Here is a 26,547-nt window from a genome sequence, read left to right on the forward strand (position 1 = left end):
ATCTAAGAAACAGTTTGCAAAAATTATCTCCTATTACAGAACGCACGGGGACAACTATTTCCAGCTCTTTAAGACAGCAAGTAAAATATGCTTCTTTCGAAGCAATCCAAGAAACACTGTGACGTTTAGAAATGCTGCACACTGAGCCTAGGAATATGATCCATGTGATACTTTACTGGGGATGCTTATCCCAGCCTGAGATAACCTAGGGGTTTTCAGATTATATCTATATCTGATTCTGCAATCATGAGAACAAATTTAACTAAGAATTAAATTAGAGAACTGCACATTAAAGAGATTTACAGCAAATGTCTACAAGTCCTCATAGATCAGATGGCAGGGATATGAAGCACCAAATATTAATTTTGAAGCAAACTAGAAATCTAGTAGAATAGTGCATGCCAAACCCCTTCATAAACTGAAGAAACAGTTTTTTCCCAAAGATCACTGCTGAAGTTCAGTTCACATGGAACAGAAGAAGTTGCAGACTCTGAGGAAATCACGTGGGCCAATATACATAGTTCCCATGTGATTCCCTCCGACCCCCTCTAATTGAAATGGAAGATTCTCAGTGTATTGAAAGGGAACTATTCTGCTTTCCAGGTGAAGACGCTGAAAGGCAGAGGCAACGGCCTACCCGCGTCCGTGGCAGCCGAGTCGCTTACTAACGTCTCGCTGGAGCAAGCCTTCCAGAAGGGACTTCAGCTCAGGGGAGAAGATGTCTGGAAGTTCCACATTCTAGGGGTAGGGGACGGGCGGGGGGAGAATACGATCTCAAAAATGCATCCAGGGAAACAGTGCCCTCACCCCCGACCAGATTTAAAGGCCATTTCTTGCATAAGGATAGTGTTAAAAAAAAAAAAATTGCAGATTCATTGCCAACTAACATTGACTCTAAAGAAACACAGAACAGTTACTCATTTTCACTGTCAATCGACAGGCTGGAGTCAGAAGAATCAGGTCTCCTCACTCTTTTGCATCCCAGTCATTTTTCCTTTTATTTGATTTCTTTAGTTTTGTTCTAGATTTTCTACATCTTTCTCTTACTGATTGTTAGCAAACCCTGATATTTGCCTTGGCATCTATTTCCAGTGTTTTAAGAAAGCTTTTTTTTTTTTTTTATACCGGTTGTGATGGAATGAAACATCGAAATTATAATGCAAAAAAAAAATAGTTTTTGACCTCCTTACCATGGTGAGTGTCATTCGGTCTATCTCACGCTTATCTTTGGTTTTATGTTGTCTGAAAGGGCTGTGGCTGTAGAAATAAAGAAAATTCCATCACTAGATGGTTTCAGGTAACAGCAAACGTTGTGACTAATATTCGGGCAAGGTATTACGTTCTGTCACTGCTCATTTGAAACTGCAGAAATACAAAAGCCATAAACACATAAGCATTTCCAGAGGAAAACTGATGATCAGACTGACGATCAGATATATCAGGTCCCGAAGGAGCAAGGCTTATGTTTACTTGAACTCCTGACCTTCACGACAATGAAGTCATGGTACCAAAATATACTTTAGCAAATATATTCCAAGTGGTGATTTAAAATATCACTTGGAAAAAAAATTAGCAAACACGTATTTATGAAAATGAAAGTCACACACATGGCGTCTGGCACATTAGTGTTTGAAATAATGGTAACTTTCATGCTTTTTTTTTTTTTTAGAAAAATGGGTATTAGTTCCTCAAACAATACAAAGAACTGCAGTCAAATCAGGACACGTCCAAGATGAACACACTTCCCCGCCCTAGAATCCAGTCATTTTAAGCACTACATTCCTTTGAGGATAAGAGATATAAACTAACCCTGTGCTCCCAGACCCTCCAGAGTTCTGAGAACTGCTCCCTCACGTCCTACTTACAAACAGCCCCAGACTTAAGAGTCAGAAACCCTGGGTTCATGCTGTGACTTGGCTGTTTGCCGGCTGTGAGCCAGTCATGGAAACCTCCAGTCTCAGTCTCTTCATCTGTAAACGGCATAATGCAATATCTGTCACCAAAACGGTGACGGGAACGAATAAAATGATGTACACGCTAGTAGCCAAGATAATGGCAGTATACGGTGGGTATCTGATACTCCTCTGTGAATTTAATAAGGATGAGTCTAACTTTACAAAATGAATGTCTGCTTGATCGACTATGTAAAGATATTATTCTTACTCTTGATTACATTTTAAAAATGCTGAATAAGCTGGCTTTTAAAGTTAACCTTAGGTATCACTTATATATGGAATCTAAAATATGACACAAATGAACTTATCTACGAAACAAAAACAGACTCACAGGCATAGAGAACAGATTAGTGGTTGTCAATGGCGGGGCGGGCCGGGGGGAGGAATGGATTGGGAGTTTGGGATTTGCAGATGCAAACTATTATATACAGGATGGATAAACAAGGTCCTACTGTATAGCACAGGGAACTATAGTCAATATCCTATGATAAACCATAATGGAATAGAATGTGAAGAAGAATGTATATATATATATATATATATACACACATATATATAACTGAATCACTTGGCTGTACACTAAAAACTAACACAACATTGTAAATCAACTATTTCAAAAAAATAAATTTAAAAAAAACAAAGATACTCTTAGCATTAAAAGAGACTAATAAACATGCAAACTAGAAAACCCTGGCCTTATTTATTCACTTGAAAATGAAAGGAGGGATATGATTGAGATTTCTGATGGTAAGACATGCCTGTAAAATGATCAACCCTGTAGATTTATTTATGAGGCATATATAACATAATCTGAGGCAAGATATTATATAAAATAGTTAACTCTATAAAATGGATAAGGATGTTGAGCACATAAATCAATGTGATTTAGAAAAAAGAACTAAAACGTCCACCCACTCTTGCTACTGAATAAGTTAAACTATGATGACGATTCCACTTCAGGGTATTTATTATTTAAATATTTCCATTTTCACTTTGTACAAGAGAGGGCACTCTAACGCTTGCTTTCTTTAGTATGCAGTGAAAAACACAGTAATTTCCATCTCTTGAAAGCACTAATTTGGAAAAAAAAAATCTAAACAAGGTAAATTAGTACCAAGCAAACATAGGCCTATCTTTAAAACAGATTTTGACTGGAAATATTATTTGCATCCTAATTGTTTCCAAGGAGAAAAATGTAAAATTACTGCATTTAAAAAGCAAATGGGATAGAATAACAAACGATATCTGTTGTTCATGAGATACTATAATTTTTTAAAACTTGACTTGTATCATTCTGTATGCAAAATACACAGAGATATTAACATGTTCATGGTTCAAGAGAAGAGGAATATAGGTTTATTAAATCTTACTACAACTTCAGTCTCTCTTCATGACACAACTGCTCCTACCCCAGAGCTCCTTAACGTATAAAAGGGGATTGTGTGAAGGCCTCCTGTGTTTCGGCAAATCCATCTGCACTGGCTCCTGTGTGCAAAGCCGGAGGACCCCTTCCTGCTCTGACCCTCATGTGCTTGCCTGCATCTGACGCTGGAAGCAGAGGGCTGGGCCCAGACACTTGGAGAGAAGGACGACTGTGTTCTGACAGGGATGCTCCGTGCTAAATGTAAAAACTCTTTCATCTGACCAGAGGGAGGGCTTTGCGAGGGGACGGGAGTTAAAGTTAGCGGTGCGAAAAACATTCCCGGCACACGGACCCCATCGCTACAAATCCCATTTGATAAATATAGCTCTGCCACGTCTGACTCAATAAGAAACTATCGGAAATGCTTTTCGGTTCTTCGGTTCTGGGCCGTTGTGCTGAGAAAGTCTGGTCTTTCAAGTTCAAGTCCTGAGGCGCATCTGTTTCCAATGTCTTCTTGATTATTCTTTGTGAACCAAACCCAAGCTTCTGTTTCTAATTTGGAAAACGTTACAGAAAACCTCCTATAGTAATGATCTCCGTTCTGAGGGAGGCACGTGGTGCTCGCAGATCCTGTGTGATCACAGTTGCTCCCCGACGCGGCCGCTTTAAATAGGAGACAGTAACGGGCCTGTCAACAGCTTATGACGTGGGCCAAGCTCTTCCAACAGCACATGCGACACTCCGGCTGCATCGGGGGACGTTATGGGAATAGAATTCACATGTACAGTGGTCAGATGTGGCTTTTGAATAACAGAGAGAGTGGGAGAGCCGCAAATTTCCCCCAAACAAGTTGGGAAATCGTTCAAGGCATGCTAAATGATGGGGAAACACACACACACACACACACACACACGCACGATACATCATTCACAGTGAAAAGATGAGCTCAAAAACAACCCATTTATAAATACAAATGACTACAAATCCTTACGTCAAAAATGAATTTTAGAATACCCAAAAGATTGCACGTCACATCAAATGTGAATTTTGAACCTAAGCCAATAGCTGCCCAAGTATTTATAAACGTTCCTTTTTTTCCCTATGGGAACCAACTCGGCAACCTCAGGCAGAGCTCAGTTCTCCCCAGACCACCACCTGGGCTCTCTCCTCGTGTCTGACAATCAAGGGTGACAAGTTTAAGATCAAGGCTACTGTCACGTCAATTCCTTCCCTGCACAGAGAGCTGAACTCTAGATTGAGGATCACGACGGTGACTCCGCACATTTGCAACACGGACGCCTCTTTATACACAGATGCCCTTCGGGGTCTGACAGTCAGCTGAAGTGGAAGCAGTGACCCCCACCCGACATACGGCCCTGAGCGGACGGGTCCATCACTGAGTCCAGGGATGCAAACACGTTCTCGGGCCTCGACAGCTTCCTTACAGCCAGGTTCCTGTCCCTTGCACCCTGTGGGATCCTTCTAGGGTGTCACAACAGAACTAGGGGTTCAGACAAGTGTCTCAGCGGAAGCAACGGGGCACACTGGTCAGTGCGAGAAGTATCTGGTCAGAGAAAACGGAGGCCAAAAAATGACCCTTGGTGACCACTGGTCACCCTCACTGTGCAGATGTGGGGAGGAGGGGAAGAGACTTGCTCTGGAGCAGAGTTTCTCATCCTCAGCTGTGTGATCCTTTGTTGGAGCAGCAGGGGCCGCCCTGTGCACTGTACGATGCTTAGCAGCAACCCTGGCCTCAATCTGCTAGATGCCAAGTTGTGACAACCAAAAATGTCCCCGGGCATTGCCAAGCACTCCTGGCGTTGAGACGGGCGCTGGGGAGTGGCTGGCATGGAGTCTGGTTCATCCCACGAGGGCCGATGCCGCGGCCGCCCCGTGAGAGCACCGGGATACCGGGGGACAGACTGCCTGTGAAGCCCGCGCCTGGGAGGCCGCGTTGGACATGCTCTCCTCCCACCCCCTCCTGAGTTACCTGTTTCAGTTCCTTAGGCCCCTTGTGTCTGAGAAAAGACAGCTATTTGGGCTCCCTCTGTACAGTGTGTAAGAACTGATAGGATAGGATGCTTCTGTACGCCCGGATGGAGCCTTCTTACCCCTCATTGAAGCTGAGGGGACGAAGGCTCCATCGCCTCCAGATCTCACCATGATGCTTTGCTCCTGAAGCGCCCTCAATAAACATCAGCTTAATATGAACCACTGATACTTCATACCCATTGACACTGGTAGTGATATGACCATCCTCCCAATCACCTTGAATCTAAACTCCTATCTGGCCATAGCCAAGCATCCACTGAAAAAACAAAAACCGCTGTGGACCGTAAGAACGATATTAAGTCATTTGTGGCCTTTCTGATCCCAGTACCACGGCGCTACTCAAGCCTTTGCCTGGGTTCTTAGACATGCCTCCCGCCACCATCCTCTCACTGAAGAGCAACCCAACCTTTGCTTCAAAGATGCTTCCTTTCTCTGTCCCTCCTTTGCTTAAGAGCCCTCAGTCTCTGGGGCCTGAAGCACAAAGCCCCACCTGCACAGCATGGAATTCTAGGTGGCCCCCGGCCCTGCCCCAATGTTCTCCATCTTCTCTCTCAGCACACCTTCCCTGCAACCAACAGCTGGGCCCCCCCACTCACAGGTCGTTGACGGGGAAAGGCCACCTGCACCTGCTCCGTACTGTCCCCTCCCCGTCGCCTACTTCCGCCCCAGGTCTTCATCCCGCCATCCTGTTTGTGAGAGAACACTTCCCATACCAACTCCTACGTGAAGCTGCCAAGTCATCCCTGTGCTTCCAGGTTAGACCTGGTGACCCCATGTCCGCGCTCCCAGCACAGCCCATCCAGCTCACGATTTTGTATGCGTGTGTACCTATCTACTCTCCTCCGAGTTCCTCCAGGACTGTGTGTGGGGTTCCCTCCCTCCCCCCCTCCCTTCCTCCCCCACAGCGTCAAGCACAGGCTCTTGCACACTGCAGGCACTCAATAAATGCTCACCGAATTGCATTTAAATCACTTAAGTCAAAAAATGTTTCCCCACTCTTTGGTTTTAGCGCTCTCTCCATTCCTGGGATTGCCTTTTGAACAAGTATTAGAAAGAACGGCAGACGATCATACATCTTTGTACGGAAGGTTTGTTTGTCCTCTTTGTTAGGCTTTGGAAGGATTCTGGCCATGTCAGGCTCAGAGGATGGTCACCGGGCAGCGACGGGGAGCCGGCTATCTGCGAGGAAGGACATGCCTTCACAGGGCAGCTCCAAGGCTGAACGGACATTCCTGCATCAAACTGAAGTCTTTTCTCTCCTGAAAGTGCTCACTGTCTAGAGCTGTACGGATGAGTATGCCTCCTTCGATGAGATGGGCCTTCCGACAGCTGGAGCCAACAGGATGGCTGCCTGAAGCTCCGCACCCAGCTCTCTGAACCTGTCCACGTGAGCCACAATTTCTAGCTGTCACCATTCTCATCTCTTCTTATCCATCCATCCCCTCTCATCCTCATGACCATCCTCTGGAGGTCTTCCTGTTGGCCAAGATTCCTCTCAGTAGGGGTCACATCAAACATAATGCTTCAGTCAAGCCTGATCAAGGATGTCATAAAGGAATTACCACCTTCCAATGCAGTCCTCCAAACCTGAACAATGACCAAGCAAGACGGAACTGGCTTTATCAGCTACAAATCACACTGCTGGCATAGAGGCAACGATCAAACCAATATGCAGATCTTTTAAAAATAGTGGTATACGCCAGATCATCCCTAGACTACGCAGATGGACATTATTATAAATAAGACAGAATAACAGTATTAAACAAAAATCAATAAACAAAGCCCTAAATGCAAGACTTTGCAAGTTTCCCTGCCACATTTTACAACTGACTTTTGAATCTTGAGTTAATGCACTCGGCTTTTGCTGTTGTGCAGAGTTTTTCTTAAATCATCTCGTGACTCTGTAAGTGTGGATTCTAATCTCCAACCCCTTCTTCAGTGGAGACCTCAGTGAAGATGGTGTGTCTGGATGTACTTACCATGCATACAGGGACTCCTGCCAGCTGGAGAAACTTCTCGGGTGGGAAGTGGTTTTCTCTGGTTTGCTTTGCAGAGACTCTCTAATTAGGTCAGCTAGTCTGATGACATGAATTAAGGCCATCCAGGCTCCACAAACATGATAATTCAATTAAGGACCAACAGGACCTGACTCTCTGAGCATTAATACAATTTGAGTTCCCAAGTGAATGCGGTGAGCAGAGAACAGCTAGATTGTCCAGGTCCTGGGGAAGCAGCCGGGGCGCCTGGAACCTAGTTTGGGGGAAGGCAGGGGATCCAGCCTCTTTTCAGGTTGTGCTAAATGTAATAAGAAGATGCAGCGCTGCTCAATAAGGCTTTCTGAGGGAAACACGGAAAGTTCAGCAAACTACCCGGCCTGTGTGTTCAAAGAAGCAACGTTACAGGGAGAATCCTGACTAGGAAATTTTAACGTAAACTGCTTTTTGTATCTCTGTGAAGGGAGAATAATCAAAAACATATCTTAAACAATTCAGCTCTGTTAAAATTGGCTAAAGACTCTTAAAATTAATGGAAATATTAACATAATTTGTAAACGTTCAATATGAGAACATATTTGGAGAGCGCTTTCATTCCATCCTCTTTCCGCTTGTATTTCATCATCTCTGGGAGATTAGAACTAAGGGTCAAGTATAACAAATGAAAACCACAGAATTATACAATTTCATTTTCGTGTTTTTAAAACCTACAAGTTTCAGCATGTTCACAAACAGATGCACACTTTTAAAACAGATTCTCTTTGGGTGTTCATCCTTTTGTGTAAAAAATGCTTTCATCTCACAAGACAATCATGAGTAATTAATTCCAGGGGAAAGAAATTCTCCTACCCTCTTCAATTATCTACATTTAAAACTAACACTTATTCCCAAAATAAGGCTTATCAATGAAAATATTCCAACAAAGTCTTGCTTTAGGTCTAAACGTGTTGGCATACCCTCCTGGTATGGAACAAAAACACCAAAAGCTTATGGGAAAGAAACTCTCACTTTCACGGGCAGAAAGAGCCGTGGGCATTGCCTGGATCACTGTGTGGCTTAAAGATTACCGTGTGATCGAAAACGGTATTAGCACCCAATAACATGTAAATATTTTTTATTTTGATCCAAGCGCGTGCCACGGCGATGGTAGTGAAAGGACGCATTTCACTCACCCTCTCAGAAGTTTGAAAAGCATACAACCCAGGGAGAACCAGTCGGCGCTGCTGTCGTACGCGGTCCCTTTCTGCAGGACCTCGGGAGCCATGTACCCGTGGGTGCCCCTACGGAGAAGAAAGGGTATGGGCGGTTATCAGTGCGTGCAGACCTTATAAAACATTCCCAGCTCATCAAGAGGTCTGAGCATCATTCATCAGTGTCGGCAACTATGAACAAGGGGGAGGGGACGACAGTGCTTCCACCAAATATGATTCAGCAAACACCCAGTGGGAAAACGACCTTTCCTGTCTTCATTAGGATAGGACTCAATATTAAATAAATTACCGTATGAAATAAATATGAACAATGCACGCACTCCGCGGTTATCGGAGGTGAAATGTGAATCTCCGGAGCCCTTCCTCACTACGGCCAGGAGGAGCCAGGGGCAGGCCCGGTTTGAGGGCTCTCCTGAGGAGACGTGTGGGGCTGGGGGAGGGAGCGGGGGGAGGGGTTGGTGAACGGTGACCGCACCGCAGCGCTAGAGACCTGGAAGGGATGGGCACGGGCGTCCCTGTGTGGCGCCACCTTCCCGTGCTGAGGGCCAGGGCTCGCACATATGCCCATCGTATCTCCCACCCTTCCACGGTCACGAGGGTCTCCAAGGCAGGGCGGGCGTGGGGGGAAAAGCTGGCAGGTACAGAGATGGAGAAATCACATATCTGGTTTAAAGAGCTGCTGACAGCTCAAAGGACTCAGCCAAACAAATGTGCAGGCGACTTGCAGGAAGCTGAGAAAAATCACCTGGGAGGACAACCATTTATATATAATATGTGTTATCTGCAACTCAAGATCCTTTCCCATCCTGCGACTCCCCACCCCTCCTTAAAGATCTGAGCACGCACCGTTCCAAGCGCGCAAGAGAGGGCTCGTGGGGAACTTTCAAAGACGTGGCCTGAAAGGGCCCCGAAAAAGCCTTTAACTGTAGCTCTGTTCCCATCCTTCATTGATTTTCTTCACCGATAGAATGGGTGATAAAATGACACCTTCATCCCACAGGGGTGCGGTGAGGATCACACGTATGTAATGGGCTTAGGATAGCGCTGGCTCTTAAAAAGAACTCAACTTAGGTTAGGGTTTTTATTCTCTATCCTTATGTTATTATAATCCTTTTTAACTCATGCTCAGAAACAGTGAGAATCTGCTCCGACAAGTGATCCTGGATCGTTAGTGATCCTGGATCAGCACTGGGCCCGATACCCTCTCTGCCTCAGAGTTCTATCTTGAAAGACTTTTCTCAAACAGTGAAAACAGGCACTGGTCCATCCCTCAGAAAAGCTCCGCCATCCAGGATCCAAAGTCTGACAGCGTGAGGTCAGCAAGGCACACTGTGAGAGAGTCAGAGATTTCCTCAAGGGGCATCCAAGCCATTTTCTGGGGAGGTTTAACTTTGCTGTTGCTGGGAAAACCTTTGTGGTGACCTTTTTAACCTGCAATTCTCGGGATCAAAACCCAGTTCTGGGATGGGAAGACCTCAACAAGGATAAATGCATGGGGTTAATGCAGATCACGTCTCTGAGTGGACACTGGACACAGCAGAGCGCTGGACCTGCCCACCTCCATGGTTTTCAGCTTCTGCCTACACGGCAGCACCCAGCGCTTCCTGCCGCGTCCCACTGACGATCTGTGCTGTTCATGCTGAAAGAACACTTGAGCATTTGAAGACACGGTGACAGGGGACGGAGCTTTGTGTTCCTGGATAAAATAAGCTGGGACTCAATGAGTCACTGATGATCTGTTTGATTCCAAAAACAAAGTTTTTCTGTGTCTTGGTGGCTGCTCCATGGTTCACTTTCAGTTTGTCAGACTTTGATTCCATCATTAGAGGGACTGGGTCTAAACCTAGACGGAGAACCAACCACAATGCTGCTGTGCAGACGGGCCAGCATCTGACGAAGTCCTGGCATCGTACCTACGGCTTTGAAACGACCAGAGAAGCCCGGTCTGGGGTGAAATTCTGGCCACAAATCTTTAATCTCGTACCAAGCCGATCCTCTCAAAGCCTCAGGGAGTTCAGACAGAGTGTAAGGAACACAAGCTTTGGAGTCGGACAGAACTGGATCTTACTTCTAGCCCCACGATGTGCCAGGCACGTCGTGACTTTGCTCAGTTCCTTAGTTTCTCTGAACCTCAGTTTCCACCCCGTAAAAGTGGCTGATTATACCCACGCCCTGTGGGTCCTCTGGGAAGATAACAACGTATTCAGAGCAGGCGGCCACACATGCCTGGGACAGCCGACGTTCAACTCATGGCATTAGTGCTGTCCCCCAGACCGGTCACTTCCTGGACAGCCTCCGGGCTGCTGGTTCCAGGAGGTCAGGGAGCTCTTCTGCCTCGGTCCCCGCTGCCAGCACCTGGCACACAGCCAATGTGAAGTAAATACTCATTACGTGAAGGAGTTGACTTCACCCTCACAATTGTCACGTGAAGTAAGCAGCATTGTTACTACCTCTTGTATAGAGGAGAAAAATGAGGCTGGTGCCACAGGGAAGGAGGATTCAAACCCACATCTGCTGACTCAAAAGCCTCTGTTCGCAGCCATGACATGCCTCCTCTACTTAAAAATACAGAATTTTGTTGTGCGTTTATCCTCTTTTAAGTAGTGGCCTCACTATCATTGTTTAAACATGGAAATCAACCTTCCCGGTCCCATCCCTTTACAGATGCTGTTCGGCTATGGACAAAAGCCCTCGTTCAGAGGTGACATGTAAATTACACTAAGAAGAGGGGGGAAGCCCTATAAGGGAATACGTAACTCTGCACCTGAAAGTTAATTCCTTTGGGAGATTAATAACTCTTCTGAGCTCTCAGATTCATACTCGGTTGTGAGTACACTAAATTGAAGAAATTAGCATAGCAAATAGCCGTGGCATTAAAAATTCAAATGATTCTCTTAAAAATGTCTGATGAACTCCCTGGGAGAGGCTTATACAACCCCAGGTTCTGGCCTCATAATTGTCAAGTGCTGGCAAAATGCTAAGGCTTTTATCACCGTATCCCAGATTCTGTAGGAAGAGAGAAACACGTTTACAGAAACGGCGCTAATCGCTATTAACATCTGATGAGGGCTTTAAATGGCATTTCTGATTTACCGCAGCCCCTCATAAAGTACTGCAGTTTTAGAACCACTTTATTTCTAGTCCCACAAAAAAAAAAAAAAAAAGGATTTATAGTTTATTTTCAGTACAGATGCATGCAATGAGACTCCTGGGAGTTACTGCAAGACCATTCAACACAGCAATGATGTACAATAAAATGGAATTTTAAGAGCTTCATTGCTAAAACTGATATATTGAAAAAGAAAAATCAAGCAAAAGCCACCTGTTTTTCCACAAACTGCACATATGTCCACATCTTCCACCCAGATAAACTGATACTAAAGAAATAGGAATAAAACCCAGTATGTATTCCGTTCTGCTTCTGCTGAGCCCCGGAGCATCTACTTCATACTCCTGTTGTCATTTTAACAATCTCAGGTTCAGGGAAGTCCTTGGGCCAGTGTCAACACTTGCAGAACAAGCACGGCCACTGCTGGAAGCAGCTTAGGGTCCCCTGAGAGGGGACAGGTGCTGGCCGACGGCCAGGGAGTCAGAGAGCTTCCTCTGCATGGTTGTTTAGAGGACGAATGTAATATTCAGATCTAACAATATGACCTGCGTTAAAAGCTTGAACTGCAAGGAGATGATTTTTTAAATTAAAAAAAGAACTCTAATTTCTTTTTAGCAAAAAACAAACCCAAACTGTTTTGAAAAAGAAGGAAAAAGTAGATGGAGAGAGAAACCTGACCTCTGAGCCTTCCTTGGAAAGTTCTATACAAGTGCCTGTGCACCTTCTTTGGCATATACGCTTTCAGGGGTCTAGTACTACCGCTACGCTACAGATAAAGAGACTGAGGGTCAAGCAGGTGAGCTGACTGCCTCAGGGTCACACAGCCAGCACGGATTTGGGTCTGCTGCTGAGGCCCCCATCTTTCCCTTAGACCACCCTGCCCCGGGGCAGCTACACTGTGGGTCCCTGCGTGTTCCCCCAAATGGTGAGAGCGAGAACACCACCACCCTTATCTCCTTTCCCACAGCCTGGGATACGGGACCTTCCCCTGACCCGGCACTGCCACATGCTGAAAATCGCTATTGGCAAGAAAAAAATGGGGGAACAAATGACCACGTCGGGGTCTGAGTGAATAGGCGAGTTGAGTTGGGAAACGACAGTGACAGAGGTGCTATACTACTCACACACTCGCGTGCGGCTTCTTTTTGGAAAAATCGCAGGCAAGACCAAGGTCTGATATCCTAACGTGTCCGTGTTCATCCAAGAGGATATTTGCGGGCTAAAATGAAAGAGAAGGTGATCTTCAAGGGTCCCCAAGAGGTCCCAGGGGATTGGCACTCGATAGCTCATTATTTTATCACAGTTCATTCCTACACATGAATCCTAGCATTAATTATATCATCACATCCAAGTGGGGCATGATACCGACAATGACATGTTTCGTGTTAATTTCAGCAGGAAAGTGGTAATGACAGATGGGAAGGATGCTACTCATCTGATGATGGAACACAGGGCAGATAACACGGGAGGGTTACAACCACAGTCTGTCGGAGTTAAAGTATTTCTTTTTCACAGCAAGAAGTGCAATCCAGCCAGGATGGTGAGCCTCTCCACAAAGGGAGCGAGTCCACAGGCTCCTTGGCCTCTGTAACTACTAGGACCTCAGAGAATGAAGCCACGAAGCACAGCACAGAAAGGAGTCTTGTAAAAATATACAAATAGTGACCAAAGAAATCAGAATAATCCACAGTGCCACATTAATCCTGATAAAATGTCATTTCTTTTATCAGTACAGAATCAACAGAGGGCCCTATCAAATGATCAAATATAATTTTGACCACAACTCTGATGAAATGTATCCATTAAAATTAGATTTAGTCAGCATAATCGTGGAAAACAAAGCTCCTCTCCTTAATATACATTGAATTACAGTCATCTTGATAGTCTTCTGCTGGAGATCAGCTATTGTTTTGCTTGAGATAAAAATAATGGCATGCCATTATAAACTTGAAGCATGAATAATCATGAATGACTAGAATTAAGTCTGAATAGAAATTAGATAATACCATTGCCTACTAAATAGCTTAGAAGACAAAAATACTGCATCAAGATGATTAGAAACCAGTTATAGATTTAAATTAAAATGTATTACAATGGCGCTTCATGGGCCTTCGGCGTGTATTTTATTCTTCTGCAAAACTCACCATGAGGAAATAAAATGTCTGTGCCAACCAGTGTCTAATTATTTCTAATGTGATGAACATACTTTTTTTTTTTTTTTTTTTTTTGCGGTATGCGGGCCTCTCACTGTTGTGGCGTCTCCCGTTGCGGAGCACAGGCTCCGGACGCGCAGGCTCAGCGGCCGTGGCTCACGGGCCCAGCCACTCTGCGGCATGTGGGATGTGGGATGTGGGATCTTCCCAGACCGGGGCACGAACCCGCGTCCCCTGCATCAGCAGGCGGACTCTCAACCACTGCGCCACCAGGGAAGCCTGATGAACGTACTTTTTTTCTTCTTTATGTTCATATGAAGGCTAAGGGAGTAATTCTTTAACCTTGCAAGAGGCTTTAAAAGTTACAAAGTCCCTTGTGAAAAACATAATATGCCCAACACTGAAATACCCCATTTTAGATTCTTAGGAAGTAACCTTTAAAAGCTAATCAAAACACATGAGCAAAGGGACATCAATTGTACATTTTAGCTGCTTAACCTGGGTTCAGGTTAAGAAGGAAGCAGAGGGGAGGCAAACCCGCTCTCCTCCCAACCTCCTTGGGAAGTTGCTACGGCTATCATTTTTCTTCTCACCATTATTTACACCGTTATATATATATCTGCGTGATCATTTCTATCGTTTGTCAAGGTCCCGTTTATCTCCTCCCCCATCTTCATGCGGATGGCTAGACGAATATCACCGCAGATGTACCAAGCAAACTCCCAACTCCTTCCTTAATGCAGAACCTGGGACCAAGCATCATGGTCTGGAATGGAAAAACTCAGAACACACTTATTTCCTTTTTTTCAAGTCCAGTAAGATTTTAAAGAGAAGCACAGTGAAGAAGTCCAAGTATGGAAGACTGGAGCTATGTAGCTCAGGGATCTGAAAAGCCGTTAGTGATTTTTTTAAGGCAAATTCAAAACAATCTGAGGCTCAGAGAGTGCCCTTTGTACGAAATTCTCCAGGCTGTCAGCCACTCTGCCCCGATCAGATCAGGCTTGCCTCAAATGAGTTATAACTCAGCCCTTCGACATGTTAGTTCACAAGTAGATACTTCCTGTAAGACATACACGTTCTCTGCTAGTTCACCTTTGTACACCTCCTGGTCTCACACCAAGCCAGGGCCAAATCAGCTGCTTAGTGACCATTAATGGAATTACAATCAATTGTAAAATGGGCGACAACAAAACACCCCTACCCTGCTTTTCACTAATTAACCAATTAAAGTTTTTGAGTTGGCATATGTGCTGCACCAGACACGGAGGTAATAGGGACAAGTAGGATGGAGTCCTTAGAACAGAGTTCAGAGTCTGGAGGAGACCGACAGCACAAAGGTGATGCCTTCATCGGGGCTGAGACGAGGAAAATGACCGGATACCATGAAAGAGGTGGAAAAGCCTGGCAGACCACAACTGCAATACAACACCTATTGCACAGGTCCGATAAACGGAAGGAGTCTGTCCAATGGCCTTACCTTCAAATCTCTGTAAACGACAAACCGATTGTGCATGTGTTCCAGTCCCAGGATGACTTCTGTGGCGTAAAACCGCATCTCCTTCTCAGAAAACACCCCGTGCTGTGAAAGGTGATAGTGCAAATCGCCCCCTGGGATCAGAGACGTGGAATTTAAATTCAGTGCATTAATTTAAAGGGAACAAAAATCACTGTCATCCTGCATAGTTATGATACAGTCGAAAAAGGTAAACTATGCTTCCGCTTTCTCCCCCCCCCCCTCTCTCTCTCTCTCTCTCTCTCTATATATATATATATATATATATATATATATAAATGTCATTGATTTCTGTAATTTGACCAAATGCTTTAAAAATTCTAGAGAAAACGAAAACATTGAGAAGACTTAGATGTGACAATGGCCAGGACGATATGAAACAAAGCCACCGTTCTCTGACAGGTATCACAGTTCCCAGATGTACCATCAAGGGGGAGGGAGGGTTAGCTAATCTGCTTTGATTACTTGCATTCTAACAACTGAATCAACCCATGTAGTGATCCCGTAGGTGGCTTAGCAACTCATTCTGTGAACAATAAATAGTAAGGAAGCAAAACAAACACATTGATCATATTGATAGATATATGAGAAAGCAAATACAGTAAAATTTTAACTGGTAAAACCCAGGTGGTGTGTATTCGGGTGTCCCCAGTAAAATTCTTTCAATTTCGCCATATGTTTGGAGTTTTCATAATAAAATGTTGGAAAAGGTAAATCATCATATGGCCTCAAGTTACAGAGACACAGAAGGCCACAAACAGGGTAAGGGAATGTTCTTATAAACCATAAAAGAAGAGCCTCAATTGATCCTCGAAAGTTCATGTGTGTCCAACTTTATTGCCCTTGATTTTATAAGTATGTTCCTGTTCACACACACATATTCCTGTATAACCACTGCCAGATCAAGGTGTCGAAGATTTCCAGCATTGCTGAAGGCTTCCCAGGCCCATCCCAGGCAGTGTTTCAGCTCACAGCCCCTAATTAAAGCCAATCGGACTCTACTGTAACGTCTCCCACCATAGATTAGTTTTGGCAGTTCTGATAGTCACATAAATAGACTCACACAGGGTACACGATGCTGTGTCTGGCTGTGTCTGCTCATTATAATGTGTGTGGAAATTCCTTCACGCTGTTGGGTAGGTCCGATTTTAAATCAAACACCCCAAATGTAATAAAACTTCAAGTGAATTTCAAAAAAGGTATTTCATTTTTTGAACTGTGTACATCTTTTAATTTCAGCTCTCGTTACTAAAAATGCTTTGAGTATATATCATGTCACTTTCTAGTATTACAAAACTACCTTTCTAGCTAAAACTCTTTCATCATTCTCTGGGTCATCAGTCACAGTTTAAAAGATCAATGTACAGTGGAACTGGGCTAAAGGCATAGAAGACTGGGCTAAAATCTGTCCTGGCCCAAAGTCAGTCCTTCAAAGTTGGTTTTTAAATACATTTCTATCTTCAGCCTATGTATCTTTAGGAGGCATTTCATTCCTAAAAGCTGAGGGCCAGGAACATGCAAACTAAACATCCAGGCCAGTTGCTTCCAGAAAATCAAGTTTCACTGTATTTTAACTATTTTATGAAAATCTTTTCTAGAAAATGCAACTTCCTGGGGAGAGACTGGGAGGGCCAGAGGGAAATGGCAGTCAACATTTTTAATGAAGTTCAACTGAAAATTGAAGAATAGAAGGTTTCCTTAAACTTCAGGAGGAATTTAGTTACCTGAAAGACCCAAATGGCCAGTCTGTCTGGAGCAATGCAAACTAAGATAAAACATCATGAAAACACAAACAAACAACATCATGGCAAAGTTTTGCAGTGTATTCAGACTTCCCAAGTCTTGCTTACCGTTCATCAGATCCAAGATGAAGCAGAGTTTATCTGGCGTATGGAAGGCATAGGTCATACAGACAATGAAAGGACAATCCTAGAGTGAAAAAAAAAAAAAAAAAAAAAATATATATATGAAAAGCAAAAGCTGCCCTGGAAAGCCATCTACTGCCAAACACCATCTACACATTTTTTTTTTTATCCATGCCACTGCCCCATGCATGAAATACAGACACCTACCTGGTAACTTTAACAGACCCAGGAAAATGGGTCTGGTTCCATGGAAAAATGCACAGAGACACAACACTGCTAATTAGAGATGAACTCAAAGGTGCTCTGTCACTCTGATTCAATCATGACTCCTCTATCTACATCTTCAAAAGACTCAGATTCTACAGAAAAATATTACTGCCTTGCTAGTCTTTCTGTTGGTCTACATTTCAGTTCTGGCTAGTCAAGTATCCATTTCAATCTCTGATTCTGAGGTTGGAAGAACCATACCATGGGGAGAAATGTTATCTGTATTACTGTTCTGAAACACTGAGAATAAAAATGGAATTAAATTAGCTTTTGAAAGTGGAAAAATATACCAGAGCTGAGGACAGAAAATTTCAATTGTAAAGATGCCAATTTTCCCCCAGATTAATCTCTAGATTCCATGCACTCTAATTAAAATGAAAATTGACAAACTGATCCCAAAATTTATATGGAAATGTAAACGGCCAAGAAAAGTTCAGATACACTTGAAGAAAAATAAAGCTGGAAAACTCATAGTGCTAGATATCAAGACTTATGGTAAAGCAACAGTAATTCGGTATGGAACTAGCCCAAGGACAGACAAATCAACCAGTAGAACAGAACAGAATCCTGAAGTAGACCCACATGTAAATGCTCACTTGATTTGTAATAGTGACCCAGCAGGGTGGGGGGAAAGCATGGCCTTTTCAATCAGTGGTGCCAGAGCAACAGGCTATCTGTACAATCAGCTGTGGATGTTCACCCCTACCTCACACCATACACTAACATCAACCCCAGGTGGATATAGACCTCAAGGTTAAACAATAAAGCTTCTAGAAGAAAACCAAAGAGAACAACTTCAGGACCTTAGGGTAAAGTAAAGATTTCTTAAACAGGCCACAAAAAGCACTAACAATAAAAATATTGATAAGCTGGACTAAAATAAAAGTAAGAACTTCTGTTCTTCAGAAGACACCAGTAAGAGAGTAAAAAGGTGAGTCACAGAATGGTAGAAGATATTTGCAATCCATATATATCTTGAATATATGAAGAACTCTCAATAATCAATAAAGAAAAAGCAAACAACCCAGTAGAAAAATGACAAAAGAGCAACAACAACAATAAAAATAATAATGTAGGCACTTCACACAAGAGTATCAAATGGCCCGCAAGCCTATAAACAGATGCTAGGCCTCAGTTTTCCCTAAAGAAATGCAAATTGAAAATCACAATGTGTCATCACTAAAACCCATGAGAATGGCTAACATTAAAAAGACTGACAGGGCTTCCCTGGTGGCGCAGTGGTTGAGAATCCGCCTGCCGATGCAGGAGACACGGGTTCGTGCCCTGGTCCGGGAAGATCCCACATGCCGCGGAGCAACTAAACCTGTGAGCCATGGCCGCTAGGCCTGCGCATCCGGAGCCTGTGCTCTGCAACGGGAGAGGCCACAACAGTGAGAGGCCCGCATACCGCAAAAAAAAAAAAAAGACTGACAATGCCAAGTGTTGCAAAGGTATGGAGTTAATGGAACCTCCAATATGGTGCTGGGAAGGCAGAATGGTACTACCACTTTCACAAGATGTTCAGTGGGATCTGCTAAAGCTGATCACTACCTGCAAAGCCTATGAGCCAGCATTTTTACCCCAGGGTATGTACCCAACAGCAATCTGTACTCATGTGCACGAGAATCTGTACTCATGTGCACCAAGGACATGAGAATGGTCCTCATGGCACTATTCAAAATAGCCCAAACCAGGAAATAACCCCAATGTCTACCAACAGGAGGATGGATACACGAATTGTGGCACATTTATATGATGGAATACTATAGAACAGGGGCCACCAAACATTTTCTGCAAAGGGCTAGACAGTAAATATTTTAAGCTTTGCAGGCCTCATCCAGTCTCTATCACATATTCTTCTTTGTTTCTTTTCTTTACAACGCTTTAAAAAGGAAAAAAAACATTCTTAGTTCATGGGCTGTGAACAAAAGCCAGATTTGGTCCCTGGGCCACACACATAGCCTGGTGACCCCTGCTATTTAGCTACAGAAGGCACTGTTGCTAAGAGCAACGACTCAGATGCATCTCGCAAGCAACACTGAGTGAGAGAAGCCAGACACAAAAAGAATACATTTATATAAAGTTTCAACACGGGCAAAGCTAAATTACCGTTTGAGACATCTGGGTAGTAGTTAGCTTGGGCGTGGGGTGAGTGGCTGGAAGGGACACAGGGAGACTTCTGGAACACCAGTAACTTTTTATCTCTTGACATGGGTGCTGGATACACACATGTGTTCCCTGGTGAAAATCCATCAGTGCCCCACTAGGTCTAGAACTAGGTCCATTGAGATAAATATACAGTGTACACTTGCCACTCAACTGATTCAAATAACAAATGGCATGCAATATCTATATCCACTTCCTTAAGAGAAGCAAAGAATTATTAAATTCCACAGAAAGTATTCAAATTTCAACAGAATAATCTGAAACAGAATTCACATTGTTCACACCTGTCGATTAAGGGCATCCAGATAAATTTGTGTTAACACATTCCTATGTGCTCAAGATTCATGAACTTGCACTCAATTTCCATAAATCTTCTGGAGGAAGTTACTCCAGAATGAATTAGAAAATTTATTTTGTGCTCACCTAGTTTTCCTTAGAGGTCTGTTGAGAGGTGTTAGTGTTTACTAATGTTAAGATTTATTTTGCGTTAAACAGGTAAAATAAGGGTGTTAGCCTTTATCTGTTAAAAGCCATGTGGTTCTTGGTGGGTGGGTACCCTCCTACTTGCAATCCCACCAGTGTTTCACCAGACCTTTCCATAGTCTGCTGGCGACGGCTCATGCTGCTCCAAGTATCATGCTTCTTCCTAAATGGGGTTCCCCACATACTCTGGTTCCTGATCTGATGAACAATTCATCTCTAGGGCAGAGCAGCGGGGGACCAGGAACTTAGTAAAGCCTCTGGGTCTTTCCCAGCTTGAGAGAGCAGCTCCACTCACTTCACCCAGAGGACAAACGGAGCGTGGAAAGGGGGTATTTCTGAACATGATGGTGTATGATCATTCTAATGACGGCCCTGAGAAAACTGCAAAAGGTCAAAGTACAGTTAAGATACTACGTTATTAAGATGGGACATGAATTGGAGATTTAGAATCATACGCCACGGGAGTAGAAAGGGCTCTTAAGAAAGAAAAAAAAAAAAAAAATCACGTGGTCTGATTTCTTTATTTTAAAGACAAGGAAACTAAACTCCCCACCCCCTAAAAGGGAAATGTCTTGCCTGAGGTCACAAAGGAATTTGGTAGCCAGCCAAGATTCAAACCCCAGCTCTCTGACCCTGGACTCTTGGCAGAGCTGTCCTATGTGACCCTACTTACGAAGGCGAAGTTTCCATAGCAACGTGAAATAAAAGCTCCGCTAAAGGGATTTGACTTGGTTGCCTCTACAGAATTTGCTGACCATGATCCCTCATCTCTGAGGCCCTGAGCAGATACCATCTTGAGTCTCAGGTGGGGTCCGAGACACAAAGAACTGAATACTGACCCAAGTGGACAAACAGGCCGCGGTTTAATGATGGTGTTGGTATGGTTTCAAAGACAATTATGGTTAAGATGTTCTGCCTTGATTATAAATTCAAGGTAAATAAGAACTAGGGGGTTTTTTACAGGTGGATACTTAATTAAAAGCTCTTCAGCAAGGAACTGTCTTCTTTGATTTCCTACCTAGTGAGCAAAATAGCCTGCATTTTGTAGGAACTTAAAACTGTGATAAAATAGACCAAAAAGTAATCCTTCAGAACAATTCTCTCCACTGCAGTCAGAGGAACCTTTTCAGACTTGCAAGGCTTATCATGTTATCTTCCTACTTCAAACACTTTGTTTCCAACGGCTCTTAAGATTTTTAAAAATCCTCAGTACTGGCCCAGAAAGCTCTTTCTGGTCTGGTCTGGCCTCTGCTTGCCTCTCTCCCTTACAACTTCATCCTGTGGTCCTTACCTATCACTTCTGACCGCACCTCTGCCGACCTTCTGTGAGTCCCCAGAACTTCCGTGCTCGGGGCCCACATGTGCCCCGGCACCTCCTCTGACTTCAGAGGAGCGTTAGTGGACAACACCTCCGCCCTGCTAAATGCCTTCCGAGCACCGTGGACCTGTCTTCCCTACCTCTTGCCACGTGTTCCAATGATCAACACATTTGTGAGACAGTCTGAATAAACACCAGCTCCTCTCATTCTATGCAGCTCTATAAGAACAAGGACCAAACTAGGGTTTCAGGAACCCCGTCTCGTAGTGGAGGGCCCGGCACAATCTAGGTCTCAAGTGTGGATCAAGGAATGAATGAGCAATGCTTCTCATGAACAACAACCGACTGAATTAACGAAGGTGCTGACGGCTCCTCCCACTCATGGACATACGTGTCCTTGATTCCCTTTTTAGTATCCGAAAGTTACAGAATAAAACTGGGAACAGTACTTCCTACTATCTCTTTGGGGGATGAGAAGTAGGAATGCTCAATTTGAGACTGAAAGAGAAAAACAAACTTCTAGTAAATAGAAAACTCTGATGGGTGACTCTGGCTCATTTTCATGTGAAATCATATTGGAAATCATATTGATACAGGCTGATCTAAAGCATCACCTAAGGAGGCAATTTTAAACTAAAGATTACTTAAATCCTATAAACTGTGGCCTTTCATTAGCAAAAACAATTCCAAATAACTTTACTACAATTCTTTCAATTCTTTACTACAATTCTTTTTTTTTTTTCGCGGTACGTGGGCCTCTCACTACTGTGGCCTCTCCCGCTGTGGAGCACAGGCTCCGGACGTGCAGGCCCAGCGGCCACGGCTCACGGGCCCAGCCGCTCCGCGGCACGTGGGATCCTCCCGGACCGGGGCTCAAACCCGCATCCCCTGCATTGGCAGGCGGACTCTCAACCACTGCGCCACCAGGGAAGCCCTACAATTCTTTAAATTATGTACTTATACATGTTTAAAACGCTAAACACTTTTGATATTTGAATAAAGAATATAAACAAGTCTTTTAAATTAGCTCAAAGCAGTAGCCCAATAGAACCCCTATTTTTAATTTATTCCCTTATGGGTAGACCAGTGAGGAACTCTACAACTACTTAACCACTCTCCCTCACCTGAATAAAACAAAAACGCTACATGAAAATTAAAATTGTACGTATATTTTTCCAACACCAAAATTTTTTTTCCATAGGCTTTCCCGTGAATAAATATCCAAGGCTTTGAGATAACTCATTAAAAATTAACACTTTAATAAAGCACTTAAAATCTGCAGTAAACACACATCCATGTCTGAAATGAAGACACAGACATTTCAAGAGATACTAGAAGCCAATGCTATTCACATTGATTCCCATACAGTGTGCAGGCCACTCAGATTCCATTCCAATCAGTTAAAATCTTGATCATGCACACAGGGTAACTCTTATTTGAAATGTTTAATGTCCATACGTTGGCAGGTAGAGGCACATAATTAGACATTACTATTTATAGCAATGGCATTTTCATCTGCTATAGTTGAGCTAAATTATGATATCCATTGGCTTCGATAGCAAATAGACTTTCCAGAACCACTTAAAACTAATGCTAGAATAATATAAACGCCAATACAATGAATACAGGTGACAAACAATAAAACATGGAGCCTACAAACGGATGAGAAAAAGAACACTGGGACTGTCCAGGGAGTCCGGGGACTTTGGGCAAAGAAATGATGTCTCTGGGTCTCAGGTTCCTTGCTAACTAGCTGAAAGGAATTCTTTGAGTCACCATTAAGATCTGAGTCTTTCAAAACCTTTGTGTGAAGATGACCTTATTTAGAACCCAGCTATGATGGCTGGAAGCACCATCCCGCCTCCCCCGGGGCCCCTTGTCTCACTTGCCAGGACACATGGGCACTGCCCAGGTTCCTGGGATGGTGGGTTTTTCTGCGTGTCTTTATATACATCTGTACAGGTAAATAAAAGCCGAGGTTTTGATCCTGGGTGATACTATTAACAGGAAAAGAAATGAGAACGCGACACTGCTTTGCAAATCAGGATGACACAGCGTAAAAGCTTGCTTTTACACGTGCCGAGCTCAAAATGACAGCCTGACATACAAATAAAACATCCAGGGACTTCCCTGGTGGCGCAGTGGTTGAGAATCCGCCTGCCAATGCAGGGGACACGGGTTCGAGCCCAGGTCTGGGAAGATCCCACATGCCGTGGAGCAACTGGGCCCGTGAGCCACAACTACTGAGCCTGCGCGTCTGGAGCCTGCGCTCCGCAACGAGAGAGGCCGCCATAGTGAGAGGCCCGCGCACCGCAATGAACAGTGGCCCCCGCTCGCCGCAACTAGAGAAAGCCCTCGCACAGAAACGAAGACCCAACACAGCCAAAAGTAAATAAATAAATAAATAAAATTAAAAACAAACAAACAAACAAAAAACATCCAACAGGCAGAAACGTAGTGCTGGAAAAGGAAAAGGCCAGCGTCCACAGCAGGTAAAAGTAGCAAGTGCTGAGAAGATAAGGTTCCCTCCAAATGAAACACGGACGGGGAAGCACCCTGAAGGGACAACTGGGGTTTGACTAAGCCAAGTCACTTCCTCTCTATCAGTTTGTGAAGGATGGGAGCTACGTTTCTCTTACTTTTTCTTCTCTGGGTTAGTCCTTCTCAGTCACACAGCCAATTCTTAACTATATTCAAGTGATTTTTTTTTTGTCATTGATATGATTATTTTCTGCCATCTCTGCAACCATATTCCACAAGAAGGAAGTCATAAATACTCACAAAGGGACAAGATGTCAGTGTGCACAGAGATGGTGGCTAGAACATTCCTAATTCCGAAAGTAGACAGAGGTAATATCTGAATTATTATTTATACTAACTTAGTGCTGCTGCTCCCTGCTATAAATTCTAATCCCCCCAAGAACTGGCTAGCCACGTAATTCACCAGAAAAAAAAAAAAAAAGCCTGTATTTTAAATAAGTTGTCCTGATACAAAAACCAAAACACACAAACCCAACAGTGTTCAAAATTGAATACTTACTCCTGTGCTCACCAGGGACAACATGATCCTTTCATTTAAGGCTAAGGTTTCTCCTTGTTTCATCTTGATCCTCTTCTTATCCAAGCATTTCATCGCATACCTAGAAACATAAATATTATTGAAAAATCTGCACTGAGAATACATCTAAACAGATTAAACGATATGCATCACACTGGGGGAAGTTTCTAAAGATGTGGGAAGTGTTTTAAAGAAGCAAAATGCTTCTAAGAAACTAAGGAAATCTGAATCAAGTGGAGACTTCAGTCAATAATAACATATTTGGGCTTCCCTGGTGGCGCAGTGGTTGAGAGTCCGCCTGCCGATGCAGAGGACGGGGGTTCGTGCCCCGGTCCGGGAAGATCCCACATGCCGTGGAACGGCTGGGCCCGTGAGCCATGGCCGCTGAGCCTGTGGGTCCGGAGCCTGTGCTCCGCAACGGGAGAGGCCACAACAGTGAGAGGCCCGCGTACCGCAAAAAAAACCAAAAACAAAAACATATTTGTTCGTTCATTGTGACGAGTGTCCCACACTAAGTAAGATGAGGACTGGGCATGGGGTACATGGGAACTCCCTGTACTATGTCTGCACTTTTTCTGCAAACCTAAAATAACTGTAAAATAAAAAGGCTATTTTAAAAAAATCAAGCAATAATCAAGAGATTTCTATTATTATATGATAATATATGATATATATGATATATATGATATATATGATTATATGATATTTCAGTTAAATAAGAGCATAAAGTAGATAGATATAAAATTCAGGGAAATAAATTTTGTATGTATTGCCACTGCCTAGTACCACTGTGTGTGTGTGTGTGTGTGTGTGTGTGTGTGTGTGTGTTTTGTGGAGGTGCCGTACATGTCATATTTAGCATTTAGGAATTGTGAATTCAGCACTGGTCAAGATTTAATAAGCGCATAGAGTGTAAGACTCTAAAATGTTGATGATTGACCAAATGGGAAGGGAAAGCATGTGTCCAACACTCCGTGTTCTAAAATGGCACTTTATTGATTTGTTTTAAATCTATACTTAAGTTATCATATTTCAAATAATAAAAAGAATCAGTAAGATTTTTTTTTTTTTTTTCAGTAAGATTTTTATATTCAAGTTATATTCAAGTTAGTTGAGAAGAAACCATTGACAGCTTAAGATTTTTGAAGATTTGGAACAAACTCACATTCAGGAAATACAGACATGTTACTCAGCACACTCTGTAATCACAGGTTAAAGAAAGCAGATGCTTTTTCAGCAGGACAAGGGAAAGCTGAAAGGAAATTTTTACAAGGGTTTTGGGGGCTTAAGAATTCTGCATGCATGACTGTAAATTCCCACTGATATACTACTTCACGACACCCAGGTATACCAGTTGTCTGGCTGTGGCAGGACACACAAAATCCACTTATTCCTAACTTACTTACAACTTATAATGTTATGAGTTACAGCACAACAGAGATAGATGTTCAAATTTGATATCTTTATCCACTCTTCCAGGAGTTCTATATGACAAATCCATTTGTGAGACATTGATTGGCTTAATTATGGGATCAAATATTGAGCACACATGAAGTGACGCATTCTTGAAATATTTATTTTTTATGATAAAGAATTTTCAAAATGCCTCATACTACTTCTATCACCACCCTGCTGTGACGATGTTTAATAAGACCTTTGGATTGCAGACCACAGAGAAGGTGGCATCCACAGGTCTTGAGCCCCTCAGAGTAAGCAAGCTGAGGGGCCCCCCGCCCCCAAGGGCAGGCAGGCGGCAGGTCACCGTCACTGGCAGCCTGGAGGCTGCAAAGGACGTGCTCGAGGATTCATGGGAGCTGAGCTTGGCCACTTCCTAGCTGTGTGACTCCTGAGAAGCGTCTACCCTCAACCTATAAAATAGAAGACTATTTACCATGCCCTGGCGGTTTCCGAGAGTCGGGTGGAATTGTAAATGTGTATAAAGAGACAAATTGATATTACTGACTTCTAACAACGACACGTGACAGACTGGGTATCCTCAGCACCTCGACAAGCAGTTATGATGAAGTAAGACTAAAATTT

At 43.5% G+C, this 26,547-nt stretch overlaps 1 protein-coding gene across 6 annotated transcripts in view; it reads right to left on the bottom strand.

Moving 5' to 3' along the window:
- GRK3 (G protein-coupled receptor kinase 3) overlaps window positions 1-26,547 on the bottom strand; it is a 126,707-nt gene that overhangs the window by 17,592 nt on the left and 82,568 nt on the right. For all 6 annotated transcript variants that reach the window (XM_059039507.2, XM_067014295.1, XM_067014294.1 and 3 more), the window contains 7 exons: window positions 24,490-24,589; window positions 17,201-17,279; window positions 15,315-15,445; window positions 12,809-12,903; window positions 8,537-8,644; window positions 1,191-1,257; window positions 638-738 (listed from right to left, as the gene is read on the bottom strand). In XM_059039507.2, the coding sequence (XP_058895490.1) occupies window positions 638-738; window positions 1,191-1,257; window positions 8,537-8,644; window positions 12,809-12,903; window positions 15,315-15,445; window positions 17,201-17,279; window positions 24,490-24,589 (681 nt within the window). The remainder of the gene's footprint in view (window positions 1-637; window positions 739-1,190; window positions 1,258-8,536; window positions 8,645-12,808; window positions 12,904-15,314; window positions 15,446-17,200; window positions 17,280-24,489; window positions 24,590-26,547) is intronic.

Source organism: Kogia breviceps, chromosome 15, assembly GCF_026419965.1.
Source record: "Kogia breviceps isolate mKogBre1 chromosome 15, mKogBre1 haplotype 1, whole genome shotgun sequence".
NCBI lineage: Eukaryota > Metazoa > Chordata > Mammalia > Artiodactyla > Physeteridae > Kogia > Kogia breviceps.